At 38.4% G+C, this 19,936-nt stretch overlaps 2 protein-coding genes and 1 pseudogene across 4 annotated transcripts; 2 read left to right on the top strand and 1 right to left on the bottom strand.

Moving 5' to 3' along the window:
• The first annotated feature begins 738 nt into the window (after nt 1-738).
• On the top strand, nt 739-7,329 carry LOC116040717 (annotated as a pseudogene).
• A 36-nt stretch (nt 7,330-7,365) lies between these two features.
• zgc:154075 (uncharacterized protein LOC556929 homolog) lies at nt 7,366-13,720 on the bottom strand. Of its 3 annotated transcripts, none has more exons than XM_036008136.1 (14): nt 13,455-13,720; nt 13,031-13,139; nt 12,554-12,638; nt 12,351-12,424; nt 12,205-12,264; nt 11,776-11,883; nt 11,452-11,508; nt 11,165-11,295; nt 10,402-10,456; nt 9,384-9,476; nt 9,128-9,262; nt 8,837-8,938; nt 8,330-8,495; nt 7,366-7,984 (listed from the first exon to the last, which is right to left on the bottom strand). In XM_036008136.1, the coding sequence occupies exons 1-14, from the start codon at nt 13,466-13,468 to the stop codon at nt 7,950-7,952; spliced, it is 1,224 nt and encodes a 407-aa protein (XP_035864029.1). In that variant the 5' UTR covers nt 13,469-13,720; the 3' UTR covers nt 7,366-7,949. The 3 variants fall into 3 exon arrangements, with proteins under 3 accessions (XP_035864029.1, XP_031142154.1, XP_031142155.1); XM_031286294.2 differs by having other exon boundaries at nt 8,334-8,495; nt 13,455-13,706; XM_031286295.2 differs by having other exon boundaries at nt 8,334-8,495; nt 13,031-13,132; nt 13,455-13,660.
• A 1,489-nt stretch (nt 13,721-15,209) lies between these two features.
• On the top strand, nt 15,210-19,733 carry taf10 (TAF10 RNA polymerase II, TATA box binding protein (TBP)-associated factor). Its single transcript, XM_031286922.2, has 5 exons — nt 15,210-15,606; nt 16,010-16,167; nt 18,652-18,716; nt 18,955-19,069; nt 19,400-19,733. Exons 1-5 carry the CDS (start codon nt 15,474-15,476, stop codon nt 19,487-19,489), a joined length of 561 nt encoding a protein of 186 aa, XP_031142782.1. The 5' UTR covers nt 15,210-15,473; the 3' UTR covers nt 19,490-19,733.
• The last annotated feature ends 203 nt before the right edge of the window (nt 19,734-19,936 follow it).

Below are 19,936 nucleotides of genomic sequence, written 5' to 3'. Positions count from 1 at the left end.
AGGCTATTTGTATCTGAAGCCCACTTGAGCAATGATAACCATAAGCACAATGACCTGTGACTACCTGTTAAGTGTCCCTGATCAGTGGTCAATAAAGACACTGTGGCTGTTTTATCTACTGCCGGTGCTAATTTTCGTTAAACTCGCATCATATTTGTAATACTTGGTAATCCTAGCTACGAAATGGTATTCAATTTCATTTATTATTAATTTCATTTATTTATTGTATTGTATTTAATTTATTTAGTCTCTGACGATGTAACTAGCCTAGGCCTAGCTAACGTTAACTGCGAACGTCTCAGCCATTTTATTTCTAGGAACATTCCACAGCCGTGTAACGTTAGCTAGCTAGATGAGTCTACCACACAAAGTAAAGGCTAACGGTTGTACATAACCCTCGTGTTGTCCTCGGGTCAAATTTGATTGTTTTCAAAGTTTCTGTATAAAAAATATGGGTTTCTTTCAACCAAATTGCTCAAAAATAACATAGATAGTTCGCGAAACAGGCTGTATTATGCATCAATGTTCCTCTGATCTTAATTATTAGTTAACCCAACACAAGGGTTAACATAGCTATATAGCTAGACATACTGTATTTATGCCTATGTACTTAACATAGCATAGCATACTTTAACGTTATGTATGCTATGTTAAGTACAACCGTTAGATATAACTGTCACCGTGTCACCGGAACAGCTGATATGATCCAAACATTTCCAATAACTCCAAACGTTAAGCTAACTAGCTTAACTAAATAATGCTAATTCGGTTAGCTAGTTAATATAAATTAACGATTGCTAGCTAACGTTATCTCAGTTTGGCTAATGTTGACTAGAACTAACCGACGCTAGTTTTTTATCGCTTACCATTTAACACTAACGTTAGCTAATGCAGCTTTCTTATTTGTGGCTAACAACCAATGGTTAGCTAGGCTAACGTTAGTTACAATTTAGTTACGCTAACGTTAGTTGCAATTTTCACTTTGTAGCTAACGTTACTGTCACCATGTTCAAGAAGTTAACAATCTGGTAACTTGATTGTTATCACCAGACTCAAGGCGGATCATAACGCAATTCATTATGAGTCGTCGATCATCTGCTGTCAGAAGTCAATTATTTGTGGATTTTTGTAAGTAACTGTTAATGCCGCTATTTAGCTAGCTAGCTACATCTTGTGACTTTGTGACACAAGGACACTAACGCTACAGTCCGAACCAATAAGACACATAACTAGCTATAGCTGACTTTTTTTGATACAAACATGTTACTTAACGCTAGTGCTATGTTTCACATATTAATAATTTGCTTAATTTACAAAAATCTGACTAGCCAACTGTTAGGTATCTCTCACACCAATAATAGAAAATGCATCCTTTATATAATTGATTAAAACGTAACGTTAACGTTAGTTTTGAGATGTGACATTTTTTTTTTAATGCAGCTGAAACCGAGCTGAACAAACTGCAGCTGCATCATCGTAGATCAGAGGGAGCCAAGAGTGGCATATACTGAGAAAACCCAGTGGCCTCCTTTATCTACCAATTCTTGTCAGCTCCAGTGACATTTTACAGAGATTCAATTATGTTATGAGTCCATGCTAAATACCATCATTTTTAAATTCAGTGTGTTTTCAATCATTGAATAAACAGTTAATCAGAACTACAGATTAGATTGAAGGGGAAGATAAATACAAAGTTTTGGGCCAGATTGAAACCCAAATTGGAAGTATCTTTTTTAGCAAACTATGCCTGTCTAGGATGCCTTGTAGATCCTAGGTAGTAAGAGTAGGGAGTAAAATCAACAGCTAATACTCACAATAATTAGACTTATGTGACTTTTAAACGCATCTGTTCTATGTTTTCATGTTTGACTGAGACATAACACATTATGTCCTCTGTAAGTTCACATGTTTTGTCTAAACATTGTGTGTATTTATGTGTTTGTGTATCTGTGTAATCAGACGGGAGATCCAGAGGCTCCAGGATGAACGTGAAGAGCTTTTACTCAGTCTCAGAGCCTCTCAGAGTTGTTCCATTCGTTGGACTGATACTAGTGTTGTTCAAGACCTTACTGCCAAGTTGGCCTGTGGAGACGGAATAGATGAGGAGCTGGAAGCAGAAAAAGGCAAAGTGGCATCTTTGAAAGATCAGGTGAAGTGTGTTTTCCCGTAGACCATTCACAGAATGCAGTACAGTGAATTTCTCTTGCTTTTCTTAACACAGTTGACCCTACTTGTGTGCTTTTCTTTTCAGATTTTAAAATGGGAGAGGAAGTTGGCAGGACAGAAGACTGGTGGGGGAACTACACATCACAGTATGAAATCTGATAAGAGCAACTTACTAAAAACCACCTACTTAATAGAAAACAAACTGCACAGGGTTAGTGGTACACAGATAATTCACTTCACCATAAATTATTAATAATTATTTATTATTATAATTTTTGTTAGACTTAGTCTAACTACTACTAGTAAACACAAACAAAAATGTAGGTATGTTTCTATTCTAGGGTCGCAAATGCATCAATACGACAATGACCAGGAATAGCGAGTTGAGGGAAGAGCTCAAGATACTGCATGTTGAGAAGAAACAGTTCCTACATGTTCAAACTCAGCTGGAAAAGGTACATTCACTTAACATCAGTGAGTTCCGTTGTTGCGTCCCCGAGAGCAGCCCAGTGTCATGGCAGTTCGTAAAATGGTCACATTTGAAAATCGTGACCTGTACACGAAATAAACAAGAAAATCATAAGAAGAATCAGTAAATCTAAATAACGTGACCATTTCACGAACTGGCGTGAGACCATGTTGAATACACAATACAGTACATTGATCTATTGATTGAGATTCCAGAATGATGCTTCCATCCCTCTTACTTTTAGATCTTGTTGAAATGACAGAATTCTTTTTATTACATTTAATTAAATCACTTTACAACAGAAGATTTAACACCATTCACAAAGCTGGAGCTGTTTGGGAATTGTGCCAGACAAAACTTGGCTGTTGATAGTGGAGATGTTTTGATGTGGGATTGGGTGAGTGAAGGGGTATTAAAGGGGTAATATTTAGAGAATGTTGACAGTTAACTGTATTATCTCATTCAGGAGCTGCATGCAATTCGCAAGGATATTTGTAACCTCATGACGAAATGCACTGAAGCCTTCAATGCCAGGTAAACCGTTCTGCAGCACTCTAAATCTAGTTCCATTTATTGTGACCCATTGTGCACAATTGTTAGGTTGGAGTACATAGTCATTTGTTTACACATCAGGCACAGCAAGGAAGATGTATTTGTTTTGACAGTGAATTACATGCTTACAAAGAAGCAGTTGCTCATTCAGCTGAGCATGCTAACTGAGATTGTAAACCTTACTTACATTTCTTAATATCTAATAGAGGGACATCATTAAGTGATAACACACAACAAATGCATCAGAGCAGACTTCATTTGCTAAAGTTATACAGTTGAGGCACACTTGCATGTGTCTGCTTAGTTTTTACCAATATGTTTTCCCCCTGGGTAACATCTTAGATTTATGAAGATGAAGTATGTCCACTATGTATAACTGTCCAATTTGTTGTATGTTCATGGCTACACCTAGTGTGAAGAGCCATGAAAAACAGAGGATGCTGGTGGACCAGAATGCTAAAGATGTGGCTCAGTACATCAAAGAGAGGAGCAACTTGAAACGGGAAATGTCTCATTATTGCAAATTTGAGGTTTTCCTAGGTTTTTCCCTTCCATTAAGGCTATTGCACGCAACAACCATGACACAGACCACAAAAAAGGTGACTGTAAATCTCATGCTTTGAACACACCTTTCCTGTGAACTACTCATGTCACAAATTTGAAAGGATATTACTATTTGATATTCTTTTTAGTTTCAGCAATCTGAGTGTACAAAGTTCAATCATCCTGCCATTCCCTTAAGTGTGCCACTATGTCAAAGGCTGCTATGCCAAAGCTACTCAGCAAGTAGTTGTTGTGAACAGTTCTTGCCAGCCTTTTCCACAGGTCATTATAAGCTTCATCAGTATTGCTCTGATATTCCACAGCATTTTGAGATTTTTTTAGTCCTAAAGCACAGACTGTTTAACACAACAGACCACTGTCACTGCAGGCCAGTTTTTTCTAATCAATATTTTCATCTAATCAAATGAACTAGTGACACCTTGTGTTTAAAATATGTTACTGCTTGACAAAGGACAAAACGAGAAGGTTATTCTATTGCTATCTTTTATTTTTCTGAGAGCGCACATTTTTGAACACATACATACAATTAATTGTTGATATTTTATATTACAATATTACTGTAGTATAGACTAACTATGCTTATGTGATTTCAGTCTTTTTTAGCACCGGTTTATGCATTGTACTGTATCTAATAATTTTAAAAAACAATGTGCCATTTTAAATAATACATGCCTTTAGTAATAGGCTAGAGTGAAGACCCCTAAAAGTGCTTTAGTTTTTAGAGATACCCCTACCTTAGGTAGAACAAAGCACAACATTTGTCTTATTCTCTTAGGTCTCCCACATATGAACTAGATTCTTAAAAAATATATATTTTACTGCAAAAGTGGTTACACTGACAGATATTGTGACACACCCCATGCATAAAAGAAATGCAAAATAAAGGCAGGCCGAATGGGAGCTGATACACCTGAACTCAAATAATTTCGTAATGCAAATTCTGATTGATCCTAAATCTGGTGTGAGAGTGGGCAGGGGTTACTCTACAGGCGTGAATAAACAGAAAGTGAAGATATTGATGCATTGAGGAGGAGAATAATTGGGACCGGAAGATTTTGAGGATGCTATCAAAAAGATCCTCACAGAGACAGAGGAAAGTGACCTGGACACACTAGTCAGGAACTTCATACAAAGTAAGTCCCCATTAAAAAAATGACTGAGGCAATGGAAGTTGTGCATTTTGTCAGCAATCAAAATGTGTTGTTATATATTTCCATTAGTGGAGGAGCAGAACTACACTTTCCTGAAATTTGTCAACTATCAGCACAATGAAGCAGGGACCATTCAAAGGCAGATCTCTCAGGTTGGTCTGTGTGTGTGTGTGTGTGTGTGTGTGTGTGAGAGAGAGAGAGATAGAGAGATAAAGCATGAAGGAAAGTGTAATTTTGGTTGCGTCTTCCATTATGTCTCGAACTGAAAGCTTTGCAATGAGAGAGAGATCTTTGCGGCTGAGGAGCAGCGGCAGCAGGAGCAGCGTCAGGCTCTTCAGATGAAAGTTTCCATCAAGCAAGAGGCAATCGAGCAACAGCTGGCAGTTTATCAACAGCGTGTTGAGTTTATTGAAAAGCTCCTAGATCGGCTCAAAGAAGGTACAGCAAAGGGCACCCCTGCATAATATTATCCTTTTGAATGGAAGCAACAGAAACATGGCAAATTGTATGATAGTTTAGCATTTTTTATCTGTATTTTGTCACTAGAAAACGCACATTGTCATATATAAATAGTATATATATACTATGTTAATTTCTAGTCCCAACGCAACACTTACTTAAAATGTATATTGTCTTATTCTATCGTAGAACCCCTGAAAGCAGCAGCATGCAGACTGAACAGTTAAAAATGAACACTGCTGGAATATTTGTTGCTTTGTAAATCTAATGTAATTTACATCAAATTTAGGGAAATGATGTTCTAACAGCTACGTATGTTTGCAGGTGAGCAGTAAAAACAGCCAGATTTCACCTGCCTTTCAATTTGATTTGTCCCTGTTTAAAAATAATTAAGTATAGACAAGTACAGTAACATGGTAGACAATGAAAGTTCCATCTACTAGTGGTAGATAAATGTAATATCATCAGTCTTGTAGAAATATTGTGACTCTTTGATATCTCACAACTACTTTTACTAGGTGTTAAATCATTGCTTCAGATCAGCTATGACAGCTCTGAGATCTGCGACCAGCTGGGCTCCTCTGATGGAGTCCAGGATGAAAACATCGTAGAGTACCTGAGAAGGGTGGAGAACAGAGTCAATGAGCTTCTCACTCTGCAGTCCTTTCTCCACTTCCAGCAGAACCTCGACCAGTGGGTATGTGGATATGAAACGCCTTGTCAGTATAGAGAGTCGAAATACTGTCACAACAACCAGTACAAACTAGATGAAGCTTCAGGCCTCTGCGTGTTTTGATCCGTCAGCCAGCTCACACTACTGTGCTTTCTGGTGCGGTTTTCTGAAATTCCAAAAACCATCGGGGTCTTTTAGCAACCTCATATTTGTGAAAAGAAAAATGGAACATGGGAGCCTAGAAACTTTTTAAAATGCCAGTTGCTGCTACAGCATATTAATATACTTTCTCACCTCCAGGACATTGACAGCCTCAGTGCCATTGCTGGGCAGCTCCTGGGAATGACCCCCACAGCTGTAAACTTCACCACTGCTTCTGCGACCCCTGCACCTGCGTAGGTGTTTTTTTTAATCTTTTTTAAGTGTGCAGGTATCAGACATGACACTCAAAGATCAATGATATAGAATAAAAATATACACAGGCAGACATCTAGCAATACCGTACTCATTAATCAACCTCTTGTACACTTGAAAAAACTGCACATATGAATTTGCAATCTCTGTGATGCCTCAGTGATGACCCAGACATGGTGGAGTCACTGCTGCTGGTTGCAAAGGAGCCAGTGAGTAGACATGATCTCCTGAAACTGGTCAATACGAAGGTGAGTATAACTGAAAAGATTTTCAATTTCTTCAAATTTATTAAAAATATGTACAGTTTTCTTGCCTTTGTTTTGGTAGTTGTGGTGTTGGTCTAGCTTCGTCGTCTGCCTTACGTTTACCCAGAAGTCCTTTCACAAATTTGTCCATGCTTTGCTAGCAGTGCAGCTGAACCATGCATTATTTATTTATATTTAAATAAATATAACCGTTATAACTCCGGCGCCCCCTCCCCAGTTTGGGAACCACTGCAGCTAATTTCATGAGATTTACTATATGCCCTGGCAGACATTACAAAAAAGTTTTTCTTCATTATGTGTCCCTCAGATTCAGAGGAAAAAGAAGACAGACTGATGTTTACAGTAGATGATGCTCCTTGGAGCTGCCATAAGCTATTGCACACTGAGAAACAAGTCTCTGCTGAGCTTTTACATTTTCTAAAAGTTTATTATGCTCTATGAATGTTTAGATCGGCATGTGAAGCTTCAATGTGTCAGTTATTCAACAGGGAATAACAAAAAATGTGAGAGCTACTGGTATATTTACAGTATGCATATAGTATATTAATGTGCATTTGTTCACAGCCAGAGGTACTTACTTAATTCAATTGTAATTCAATAAATGTATTTAAGTTATTTAGTGTATTCTCTCTATAGCTCAGTTGTTTTTAAATATTTAACTGAGCATTTCAAGAAGCTGCTCAGAGTGACAGATAAACTCTCAACAAACTGGTCAGCATTCATAAACATCCTGAAATATATTCTGCACACTGACACCGGTGGGAAAACTCATATTGTGTGTGGGATGACATTAAGAGCAAACAATGATTCAAAGACAATTTAAATTACACAGATGTCCCCGTTTTTACTAGAAATTATGAGAATATTTTACATGGACACTACTCGATCAAAGAGCATTAATTTTGCTTAACAACAATGATCAAGTTCTTGGCATCATAGTACTTCTAAATTTAACTTTAACTTTACAGACACACACACACATTTCCCTGAGCAATATGAACTAAACAATCAGCCTCATTACACAATTTTGCCCTCAGTTCAGTTGATAGTAGAAGCAAGAGGAGTTTCATTATCCATTTCATTATAGTGTTTGATTTTTAAGGTGAGATCAGTTTAATGTCATTGTGTTTTTCAGTCGTGTCTAGCTCTGGCCAGTGTCACCACAGTATACCACCCTGCTCTCCAGTCGCGAACGCTCAGCTTCAAACACCAGCAAATGGCTCAGCAGCGTCTCCTTAGGACCCGCACGGATCAGGGATGGATCGTTTTTCTGCACACACACACACACACACACACACACACACACACACACACACACACACACACACACACACAGCTAATCAACCATCACAGTCAGTGTTTCCAAGTCCTATACATGAAATTAGTATTAGTACCTTATCCACAGGTACAACAATGTAAATACAGGGAATATTCTTAATCTGTTCTTAATCTGGCCAAACAACTGCAAGTACAGGTCAACTGTCAATATAAGGCAAAGGTTCAAATAAATCAACGCTGTTCAACAACTAATTTAGTTTATTCTGGAGTTGGCCAAGGGGAAAACAAAACAGGAAACTATACATTGACAAAATAAAATTAAAGTATTTATAAGCACTTACTGCCACAGCAGAAATAAAGGCATCCATCAGGTGGTAGTCTGCTCCACCATGTCCACTCATGCCAAACTGCCTGGGGGCGTCATTGCGTGCCGTGTGCTTTGTGGATCTTTGGGTCAGAAAGTCAAACACGCGTACCTCATGGCTGTCACATGACAGCTCCCCCTGTGAAGACACAGTTCATTATATAGGCTGTATTTAACTGAAGCATCCATCTCAGAAGCAGAGTTAGAGCTAGGCAACATACAGTACAATAGGATTTTGTTTGGTCAAACCATGATACAGTAGGAACACTACTATTTGATTTTGTCACCCCTTTCTGCAATGTATAAACACTTTTTTTTAAGGTAGAATTACTTTGATTTTTTGTGAGCCAGTAGCTGAATATGCCAGTGGCTGTATATTTTTCCTGCTGGCTTCCTTTCTTGGTAGCATTTCTTGTATCTTCAGTTTTAGCATTTCTTTCCCTTTCCTTTTTTGCAATGCACATTCCTTCCACTTCCTACCTTGCTGCCATAGATGGTTGTTTTTCGCTTGCATAGCTCCTCGGTGAACGCCACCATGGAAAAGGCTGCCGTCAGACCCCCTTCAAACTCCATGTTAACAACCTGGGCCAATAGAACAGATAAACAGGACGAGGCATTAGGGAATTAGCAGCAGTCTGAAAATATCAGCTGAAATGATGAAGTTTTATTTTAGCAGCAATGAAGCTTAATGGGTTACAGAGGAATAGCACAGTATGTTGCGCCATGGAGATTAAGAGCCATGTCTTAAGGTGTGTTACAGTGTTTTCTGACCTGGTTACTGCAGACGTCATTGTCACACTCGTAGACACAGCGGCCATATGGTCCAGTCCTCAGGGCCTCAGTTACTGACTCGATGTCTGGGAACGAGCTCGGACATATGACTGATACAGGCCAGCCGGTGTGACCCTAGCGCACATGCATACACGCATACATACATACATACAGTAAATATAAAATCATGTACAGCAAGTAAAGAATTATGTTCACAGATGGTAAAGTATAATAGATAATTGGTTGAAATGTTAACCTGTTTCACTCTATCCAGGTAGATTTTGCATGCCGAATATGGACAGTTTTGTTCTACTGAACAATCCAGGCAGCGATTTCCAGCACCTGTTGGCTGACAAATAACGAGGTCACATTTCATATTCATGCTTAGTATAGACATTTCTGTTTTCAATAATACAGAGAACTGTCATGGATATAATACATCTTAATTGTTATGGTTTTGGGTTATTTCTGTTACATATTTGTTCATTTCTGTTGTCTTTATTGTTTATTTGTTTATATTCCCTGTGTTTGTAGATTTCTGTATGTTTCTTGTTTTGCATATTTCTGTTGTGTCTCGTCTTGTTGTGTCAAGTCTCTGTGTTTAGTTCATTTCATGTTTCCTGTCTGCTGTCCTGGTTTCCTGTTTTATTTTGATAGTCTGTTTTCTGTCTCGTCGTATCTAGCTTTACTTTGTGTCTTTGTCCTGTCAGTGTGTGTTCCTGTATTTGTCACGGCTCCCTGGATTCCCTGTTCTTGTTTTTTGTACCTTATACCTTTTTGCCTGTTGCCATCAGGACTTCTTTTGTTGTTTGCTCCCCTCCTTTTTTGTCCATTAAATCTGAGTTTCAACGCTGCTCCTGCCTGCTTCTCTCTCTCTGCATTTGGGTCCACCATTCCTCAATCTTACAACATTAATGACACAAACACATAACTTTGCAAAGTTGAAAGGGATTTTAGTGTTGTAATATTATCTGCTGTCACAAAAATAATCACAAAAATAGTTTTTTTCTGCAGTAGCTACTGGTTACCTCTGCCAAGGTGGTTAAATTTTCGGTCTGTTTGTTTGTCAGCAGGATTATGGCAAAAATTCCTGGCCCAATTTTCATGAAATGTGGTGGAAGAGTGTTGCATGGGCCAAGGAAGAACTCATTACATTTTTAAATGGATCCGAGTCACGGGGAGGATACACAAATTGTTTTTCACTTTCGTTATCATTGCGAGTGCCCTTCTAGTTTCCTTTACGATAGTGATTAGGCTGTGAAGAGACCACAGACCTTGTTTTCTTTTCCGAAGTGGCTGACAGATCCAAATGATGACACTTTCACACACCTGTCAAGTAATAACAGGAAAGTTAATGATTATTCTTAGGAAAAACAGAACAACCTCACAGAAAACAACCTTGTCCACCTGAAAACACAGAGACTGTGGTCTAACAAAAGCGTTAACTGCATCTTACTTCTGAACCTCAGATAAGCTTGGAGTTGACATAGACTGTATAATATTAATGGACAGAGCATGTGTGACGTCACCCATTGGTTTGTGGAAATCTGCTATGAGTCGTCGAGTTTGCCGTTACGGGTGCAGCCATCCAGGTTGCGGATGTGACGATTTTAGACGAGAGGGAGGAGCCCTTACACTCTATGTTACGTTACACACTTTCACTGGCAATCACATCATAGCCACGCCCTAAAACACCCCCTGCTTTATCGCCGATTTTAAAATCAACAAGACCATAATTCAAAAAATTAACATCATTCTGTGTTGTAGAAGACTTAAAACTAGCGATTGAGACCATAAACTCATTATGAAAATGTTTACTGAGAAAATGAAGTGAGAAGTGGGTTACTTTCTCGACTTCTACAGAAACCGACCTCCTTTTGCAACCGCACGTGTCGCCCCCCCCCCCTGCTGGAATTCAGATAGAATGCAGGTTTAAGGCACTACCGCATTTGCAGTACTTCGCCGAACCGGATGCTTTGTCCATCAATATTATACAGTCTATGGGCGTTGATCATTGCCGGTTGCCTGATGGTTTACCTGCGTGCTCCAGCCCAGTGATGTATTAGGTCGATGTCATGGCACGATTTAGCCAAAAGAGCAAAAGAGCTCTCTGCTTCATTCCTCCAGTTCCCCCGAACAAATGAGTGAGCAAAGTGGTAAAACCCAACCTGGAACAAGAGGTTGACAAGTCTAATCTGTAACAGGTATGCCTTGATTTAAAAATAAATTTAAAAAAAAATGTGCTAAAAGCAGAAATACTTTTACTGTTTAATGAAGAGCCCTGAGGATGTTTGTCTTTATTTCTATTCTATTCAAATTCGTACCGGCTCAAAGTGCTGAATGTGCATCACATCACCTATGACTCCAGCATCTATCAGCTCCTAGAAGGAAAAACAAATCAAGGTAAAACCCAAATTTGGATTTTGTGATTTTCTTTACCACTTACCTCAGTGTGAGAAATAGTTTATGTTCTGTAATTGAAACAATCAAAATATGCTGCATCCTACTTCACTACATCTTATTAAAACTCAAATTACAGGTTTATTTTTTTAAGGTACAACATTTTACATCTATAGTGTCAAAACTGTGACCCGTGCCTGGTGAAGAAAACTGTGTTTTTCGCAGAAAGTGTGACAGAAAATGTTCACCTTTATCTTGTGGATGACGGGATCATACCGAAGAACATGACCCACTGATAGCATCACGCCACTCTGAGTGCAAGCCTCCACAATCGCCATGCAGTCTTCAGCAGTTGTCTAGAGTCATGTGAACACATTGGTGTGCAAGGCAGGCATGAGTGTCACACAAATGCAATCATAGAAAGGAAAAGCGAGAGAAAATGTTTTCATATTTCAGATACTAACACAAAATAGTTTCTTTTCTGAAGTTTGCAATGTACTTGAAAGAAATATACTGTAATCTGAAATGAAAGGATATTTTTTTAATCAAAATACAGAATAACAAACTAACAAGAAACAAATTACTGTAAAAAACTATGTAGGATCATTAACACCCAAATGAAGATTAAAGTTATGCTCTATGTTAAGATGGTTAATGTTTATTTACTAAACACTCACTGCCATTGGTTTCTCCAACAGAATGTGGTAGCCCTTCTTTGCAAAGGCCACCGCAGGTTCCTACGGAACACAAACTAGTTTAAAACTTTTTTTTTTTTTTTTTTTTTAAAGAGTTACACATATATATATAGAATATGTATATTTACCTTATGAAGGCGGTCTGGAGTACAAATTAGCACTGCATTTGCAAACCTCTCTCTTTCAACTATACTGTGCCAGTCTAGTTTGAAAAAAAAAAAGAGCATTCAATAATTTAGTACAAGACAGATATAAACAATTCACTGCATTTTTTTCTTTGTTTCATATATAAATTTGATCTGCTATTGTGTGTTGTTGTTGAAGTGCTTACCGTCAAATATGTTTTCATCTACAATTTTGTGTTGTTGTTGAAGTTTAGTGCGAGCAAATTTCCTTGGATCAGCTACTCCAACAACCTGAAATGGTAAAGTTGAGTTAATGAACTGGACGTAAGTGCTCTATTAAACATTACAACTTAATACCTGGGCAGTGGTGAAAAAAATGTATTTAGAAATACAGCAGGAAAAAATAAACATAAAAGTCCTGCGTTTTTTTTTTTAAACCATTATGATCAAAATGAACCTATCTTGTTACAGAAAAGATGGATTTGAGGATCTACTTGTACCGTGACATAAACCTTTATATTATACTTTACATGTTTCTTTCTTGCCAATGATCTCATAATTTGGTTCACAGAGATTCTATCATCAATTCAGTCAAATAAGAACACAATCCTAACTAACTACTAAACTACTTATCGCCTCCTTGTTGACAATTAAGACCAGGCTGCAGGGCAACCTCTCCTGACCTTAACGCGATCAGGGTGGACAGATGCATACTGGGAGTAGATCTCCCCTCGACTGCCAGCTCCCACCACGATGACACGGACAGGAGAAGTCATTCTGGCACCCTGTAAACTTGAACACAAATCAAAGCTTGTAGACGCACCTGCACAATGCCTAAGGTAATAACCACCAGTCAATCATCAGTCAGAGGTTGATACAGTCTACAGTGCCTGTCGGGGACATATCATACTTGGGTTATTATTCACTACATTTAGTTAGCCATCATTTGAAGGTGGACTACATTAACAATTTAAACACATCTGTATCCTTCAAAAAGCGCTAACTAACATATTATATGAAAGTAGATAGTTACCGGTAGCTCATTAAAAACATTGTTTCTGGTAATGAATATTGATCAGTTTATGACATGGCTGTTTGGCTCAGTACCTGTTTTGTCCCATACAATGACTGTATATATTACTTTAACAGTCTATATGGTTCCATACAGCCGTCAAAACCTTCTGTCTGTCTTCCGCGTTAGTCTAATTTTGTCATGAGACGTCTACATCCAGTGTAGTCCAGTGAGCGTTTGGTTGACTGTACAGCAGCAGCAGCAGGGGAGGTTCACTTCTTCGAACAAAAAGCCAACCGCAAAGCACTCACAAAGTGGCGTAACGCCCCCTACAGTGTGCAATGTGCACTAGGCCCTTCACTGTTCCTCGTAAACTGTTGTTTCCTTGTTTGAAAATAGAAACATTTTACGGGAATAATGCACCCCAATAAAGAACTCACACACCTGGAGATTATCAGTCATCCATATAGGGTAACTGGAAGTACTGTGCGCGGCTGGAGTTGTTGTTTAAATAATCTTCCCCTTAGCAATCAATTCTATAGACTGGTGGGGAGTTTGGGTTGCGTTCATAGACATATTATACAGTCTATGGTTGCGTCGATGTCACATTTGTCACAGCAGTCATATATGGCCTAGTCGTCTGTCAGTAATGTAATTAACGCGTGGTGGTGCGATCATAGACATAAAAATATATATTAGACAGACTCTGAAACAATCTGATCTTCGCTATCCAAAAAAATGCTCCGTTCAAAGAGGGTCATTGTTTTGTCATTTAGTTAACAAGGCAGGCCAAACCAATGAATCACCATACAAAACCATAAACATGATAGAAATAAAATGGACGTTGTTACGATGTTATTGCAAATTTCCGACAGCAGCCGAAGGCAACATTTTAGCTACATCTTCAGTGTTGTTCTTTTTCTTATGTAGGCCTATTTTGTCTCATGTTTAATAATAACAGAGGTGTTAAACAAATTTAGGTTCACTTATCACAATGACCAGTTAGCAGATAACGTGTAAATGGGTTTTTGTAACGCTACAAATCTCTATTACCTGTGAGCTATAACGTTTCCTAGATGGCTGATGACATAACTAAATCAAAGTCTATAGACTTTATAGATAATGCAAAAAAAAAAAAAAGTAAAATGACAAAGGAAGTTACTTTTTATTTTTTATGCGTATTGAACATTGAAGAACTTACATAAGCGTTCAATGTCTTGTAGATGATGTACATTCAGTCAAATACACACAAGAATATAATATTCAGCCTTGAAGAAGACAAGGAAACAGATAAATAAAATAAGTAATAACCAAAATAAAAAGGACTAGGGGGGGGCTTTATGTACAAATTAAATGAAATATCTGAAAAATAAACTCAAAAATAAAAACACCAAGACATTAACATTTTCAAAGAAGAAGCAAAGACATTATGTTCCAAACTTGAGACCAAGTTCAGAACAACAATACATTAGAAACATCTAAACTTATCCTTTTTGCAATCCTACTGGACGGCATATTTCTCATTGAATAGAATAGTTAGTGCAGTACAAATTCAAAATACTGGAGAGAGTCGTCTCCCCCGCAGCTTTTGGATTAATTATCTTATTATTAGTTTTTTTTAACTTTTGGGTGAAATGGGCCACTAGATAAGAAGTATATACTAGATAAGATTAGAATGTGCTTTATCAGGTAAGGTTATTGACTCTGGGACCTGTATATGTACCCCTCTGTAGCAAGTTAGACTTGAATGCTCTCCAAACGATGTACATGTTTTTAGAGGGTCTTCGGGAATCTTCGGCTACCTTCGTCAGATCCGAACCACACGAACAGCATGGGTCACATGACGCGATTATATATCATGCAGTCTGCAGCGCAGCGTGAGCTGAGGTTAGCTTTCTGCTGCCAGGTAGCTACAAACGTTTCTGATGCTAGCTAGCGCCTGATTTTTGTGATTTAAACATCCTCAAAGTTACAGAAATAGCTGTACTTCATAACACAGTGTTTTGTAGAGAAGTAGTCTTAGAGCTATTTCGCACGGGATCGTGCTTTTGGGCATATTTGGACATTTTTTTCTGTGCTAGCTAGCCAAGGTTCGCGCGTTAGCTAACGTTAACATGAATATTGACAACGTTAATCAGTCTGTCACAACTGGAGTGTCATCATCGACGTCTTCAACTTCAAGTAATTGTATCGCAAATGATATTGCAACAACCAACGTCAGCAGCATCCCTTCGGTCACGAGTAATGGTAACGTTATGTGACTTTTACTAATGTTATTGTGCATGTTGTGGTGCTCAACACTTCGTTCAACATAGGATAACTAGTTTATTTCTACTGAAGATGGATGATTGTTTTGCCGGTCACAATATATATATATATATATATATATATATATATATATATATATATATATATATACAAGTACGTCATGCATTTGTCATGCATCATCATGTGTGGACTTGGATTTGTTTGCAACACTAAACTGCAAACAGGGTTTGGACTTTCAACCTTTCTTTAGGCAATACAGTACTGCTAAACAACATACTAGAAGTACAAACTGTAACATCTCATTGTTTGTGAAATGCACAAGATAGGTACACTTTTGTTTCTTTAATTCAAAGTAAATACATACAAAACCCTTGTATTACAGCTTCAGCCTCAGCGGCCATGGTGACGCCATCAGCAGACTCATCTGTCTCCAATGGTGTCTATGTTCCTGGTGGCATCACCAATGGAGATGTAAAGCCTGCCCTCTCCACCATGCCACTGGCAGATTTTCTTATGCAGCTGGAAGAGTACACTCCCACAGTAAGTAAAGTTTTGTCAGTCAGTTTACTATAAGCTGCATTCACAGATAGACACGTTATCGGAAAGGCCACAAATTAAACCATAGCACACATCCTCCGCACCACCCTATCTCACATGGAAAAGTAAGGAAGCTATGTGAGATTTCTGTTGATTGACTAAAGTTCAGCGTTGAATACCATAGTTCCTTCCAGACTCATCACTAAACTCAAGGACCTGGGATTAAACACCTCACGTGGTGTGCTTGGCTAGCTCACCTGGTAGAGCGTGCGCCCATGTACAGAGGCTCAGTCCTTGCCGCAGCAGCCACGGGTTTTGTTCCGACCTATCTTTGCTGCATGTCATTCCCCCTCTCTATCCCCTTTCATGTCTAAGCTGTTCTAAAATGCCAAAAAATAAATAATCTCAAGGGACCGTTCGGTATTTATGGAATGGACCACCAGAGGAAAATAGGGGACGGTCATGTCTTTTTATTCTTTGTTGATGGGAGGGTCATCCAATTTTTTTTGTCTAGGGGGGAGGGTCACCCAACTTTTGTATTCATGAGAACAGCAACATTTCAAAGTGGCTTGTTTGGTGCATATTTATCCATGTAGCTCTCTCAGTCTCGGCCCCTATCGCTAGCAGATGGATCCCTCCTTGTTTAGTCAGCCAGACAATTTGAGCCATGGACAATATATAGAATGGACCAACAGATCCCGTTGCTCTGGACGGAGACCAGTGAAGGATATTAGAAGCACTTTTCCGGTGAGTGTTACTGCACAGCCTCCAACTGAGAGAGACGATGTAAATGTGACGTGAGCAACCTGTCTGAAAGTTGTAAGTCTTCTGGTAGCTGTGCCAAGAGAAATCTCAATCATTCCCAATCTTGCAGAGATGGAGAGCGTAGGTATATGTAAGGAGATAACATAGGCACAGGCTAATTATTGCTAACTAAAATGCTAGTTAACATTAGTAATTAAACTTAAACAGCTAATGTAAAAATGGCGCCATAGGAGGTACGGGTTGTTGACAGACACTTACCCCCTTGATTTGAGCTGTAGCTTTAGAGACCGTGGGATTTCCCAAACTGAATAAATCCCGCTCGCACATATAAACACAAAACTGCTTTGCTAGCTCCATCGTGTTATAACTAAGAAAAGAAAAAAAAATTGTATTCATTAGCATGATTGCCGTACTGTTTAGTTCAAACATCCAAAACACCGTACGAAAACATAGCGGACCAGACGCAAGCTTTTATTTTGAAAAGTCGAAGCTTGCGGACAGCACCAAGCTGGGAGGGCATGAGACGGGAGGTCTCCAGGCTGCAGCCATACCCGACTCAAATATCCTTTCTGTCCCGGTGATTAATTTGTGAAATTGTGCAAACGACAGCCTTTTCAAGGCATTTGAGAAGGAAGGAGTAGTAGCATGCAAGCTCCAAAATTGACACTCGTCTGAGAAATGGAGTTTTGGATAACGTTCAGCTTTGGCAGCTTTACCTATGCTAAAATATACAATGACTGAGGAAGCCTAGTGACGAGTCCATAGCAACCAGTATTGAATGTCGTATTACCCAGTGTGCTTTGTTGAATGGTCTCAATATTTTATTATTTTATTTCATATGAATACTAGTTTACTAGAGGAGTAACTTAGTATTTGAAGTAATGCAGTACTGCAGGAAGTATGCTTTTAGTTTCCATGCTTATTGTGTTTCCACAACAATGTTAGTGAGTAAATCTACTGAAATGGCCACCACACCATAACAGAGGAGTGGGATGCGTCAGATGAGAATGCAGAGGTTTAATCACATATGTCATGGCTGTAAAAAAAACAATGGGCATCTGTACATCTTTGCCAAGTGCAAACCAGTACAGAAGGCATCAATAAATTGTTGGGGAGGGTCATCCCTTTTCTCCATATTATTTTGGAGGGTCATCCAATATTTATTTCTGGTGAAGGGAGGGTCAGGTCTATTTTGACTAAAGGTCCCAAAACTCCCCTTAAATAATAATAATAATAAAATAATAATAATAATAATAATAATAATAAACACCTCAATGTGGAACACAGGTGGTGATTGTTGGGGGATACACGACTTCCACTCTCATCTTTAACACTGGAGCACCCCCGTGCAGTGTTTTGAGTCCCCTGCTGTACTCCTGGACACACACGACTGAGTAGCCACTTTCGATTCTAACACCATTATCAAAAATATTTATATATACAATATCGAGATGGGCATAGTATGTCTGTTTTTGGCTTAAAAGCAAGGAGCTCAATCCCATTGATGCAAAAATCCTATAAATCTAATATTGCCGTAAAGCAGCACTGCTGAATAATTTGCCTTGGTGCAAACAGTTCATTTGGATGATCATCACTGAACAGATATACTATAATTTTTACTTAATTTTTTTTTTTTTTTACAAACAAGTGTCAGTAGTGCAGTAAAAGTAGGCTATGTGAATCTTGACCAGAAGTTGAAGTCTGCTAATTTTCTTTCTTCAGATTCCTGATGCAGTGACTGGCTATTACCTCAACCGGGCTGGCTTTGAGGCTTCTGATCCAAGAATGTAAGTGCAACAATGACTGCCTATGAAGTATAGGCTACCTTCAAGCTTCAGTGTGAGTGTGTCTGATCGATACTAATGATTGCGTGAATGTAAAAGCAGTCCATTTATCATTCTATTTAGCTTTTTAAATTACTTATTAGTTTTGTCCGCCCCCCCCCTCTCAATAATAGACAGACAGACAGATATATACATGCTGGCTATGTAAAAACTACAATGATTTCCTTTTTCATTTCTTTAGAATTCGTCTGATTTCCCTTGCTTCTCAGAAGTTTATCTCAGACATTGCCAATGATGCGCTGCAGTACTGTAAAATGAAGGGCACTGCCTCAGGAAGCTCAAGGAGTAAGACAAAGGTAAGTGTTTCTCTCATTTTTAACATGTGCTTTAAATGTAATACTTCCAAACAATATTTGACAGTTGTTAATGAAATTGAGTTGCTAATACATGCTTTTATCTCACTAAGTATGGATTATTGTAATTTTCTTTTTACCTGCCTAAATAAATCTTCCTCACACCGTTTACAATTTGTGCTTAAAATAAATAAATTTTGCTTGCTTGCTGTATGTGAGGGGGAGAAAAGGGTGTTGTTAGAAGATGGTGACAGATGTAGTTTGTATATGCTCTGATCATGTTGTTCTAGATAGCTAATGGTTTTGTATGTTTTTCTTCTTCATTATATATAGGATAAGAAGTACACTCTGACAATGGAGGACCTGACTCCTGCCCTCACTGAATATGGCGTCAATGTGAAGAAACCATATTACTTTACATAGACATTTCTTTCTTTAAGGCTTTTTGCTTTTGCTAGTTTTATGTCTCTGCTGACCCACTAGAGTCTGTCAACACCTTTTTATTGCTAATTGTTTTTTTTTTTTTTATCACGGTGCTTTAGTACAGCTTTGACAAATCTTTCTAGTCACTTTGTCATTTGTTTTGTTTTCGTGGAGCCACCTTTGATTTATGTTAAATTGTATAATTACGTTTTATTGTGAAAATAAAACCCTTTCCAAACCTTGATGTCTGTGAGATCCATGTTAAATCTGTCCAACAAGTGAAAGTGCTATTCTCTGACATTCTGCAGACATAAGGGCACTTGTTTAAAAATCTTAATGTGCAAAAGTAAAATGCAGCTTTTTAAATGTGCTCCATAAACATTGGTTACTTATTAGAAAGGATCATTTGGGGCGCCTGGGTAGCTCACCTGGTAGAGCGGGCGCCCA

Source organism: Sander lucioperca, chromosome 12, assembly GCF_008315115.2.
Source record: "Sander lucioperca isolate FBNREF2018 chromosome 12, SLUC_FBN_1.2, whole genome shotgun sequence".
In the NCBI taxonomy this organism is placed as follows: domain Eukaryota; kingdom Metazoa; phylum Chordata; class Actinopteri; order Perciformes; family Percidae; genus Sander; species Sander lucioperca.
Note: the sequence above shows the minus strand (reverse complement) of the source record. Positions and strands in the feature narration are given on the sequence as shown.

Coding starts and splice junctions, on each gene's coding strand:
- zgc:154075 (XM_031286294.2), bottom strand. Junction 11,296..11,451: donor ACATTCAGCACTTTGAGCCG/GTACGAATTTGA, acceptor CTCTTGTTCCAG/GTTGGGTTTTACCACTTTGC. Junction 9,477..10,401: donor ACTTCGGAAAAGAAAACAAG/GTCTGTGGTCTC, acceptor GTTATTTGTCAG/CCAACAGGTGCTGGAAATCG.
- taf10 (XM_031286922.2), top strand. CDS start 15,474: ATGAATATTGACAACGTTAATCAGTCTGTCACAACTGGAGTGTCATCA. Junction 15,607..16,009: donor CCCTTCGGTCACGAGTAATG/GTAACGTTATGT, acceptor CTTGTATTACAG/CTTCAGCCTCAGCGGCCATG. Junction 19,070..19,399: donor GCTCAAGGAGTAAGACAAAG/GTAAGTGTTTCT, acceptor CATTATATATAG/GATAAGAAGTACACTCTGAC.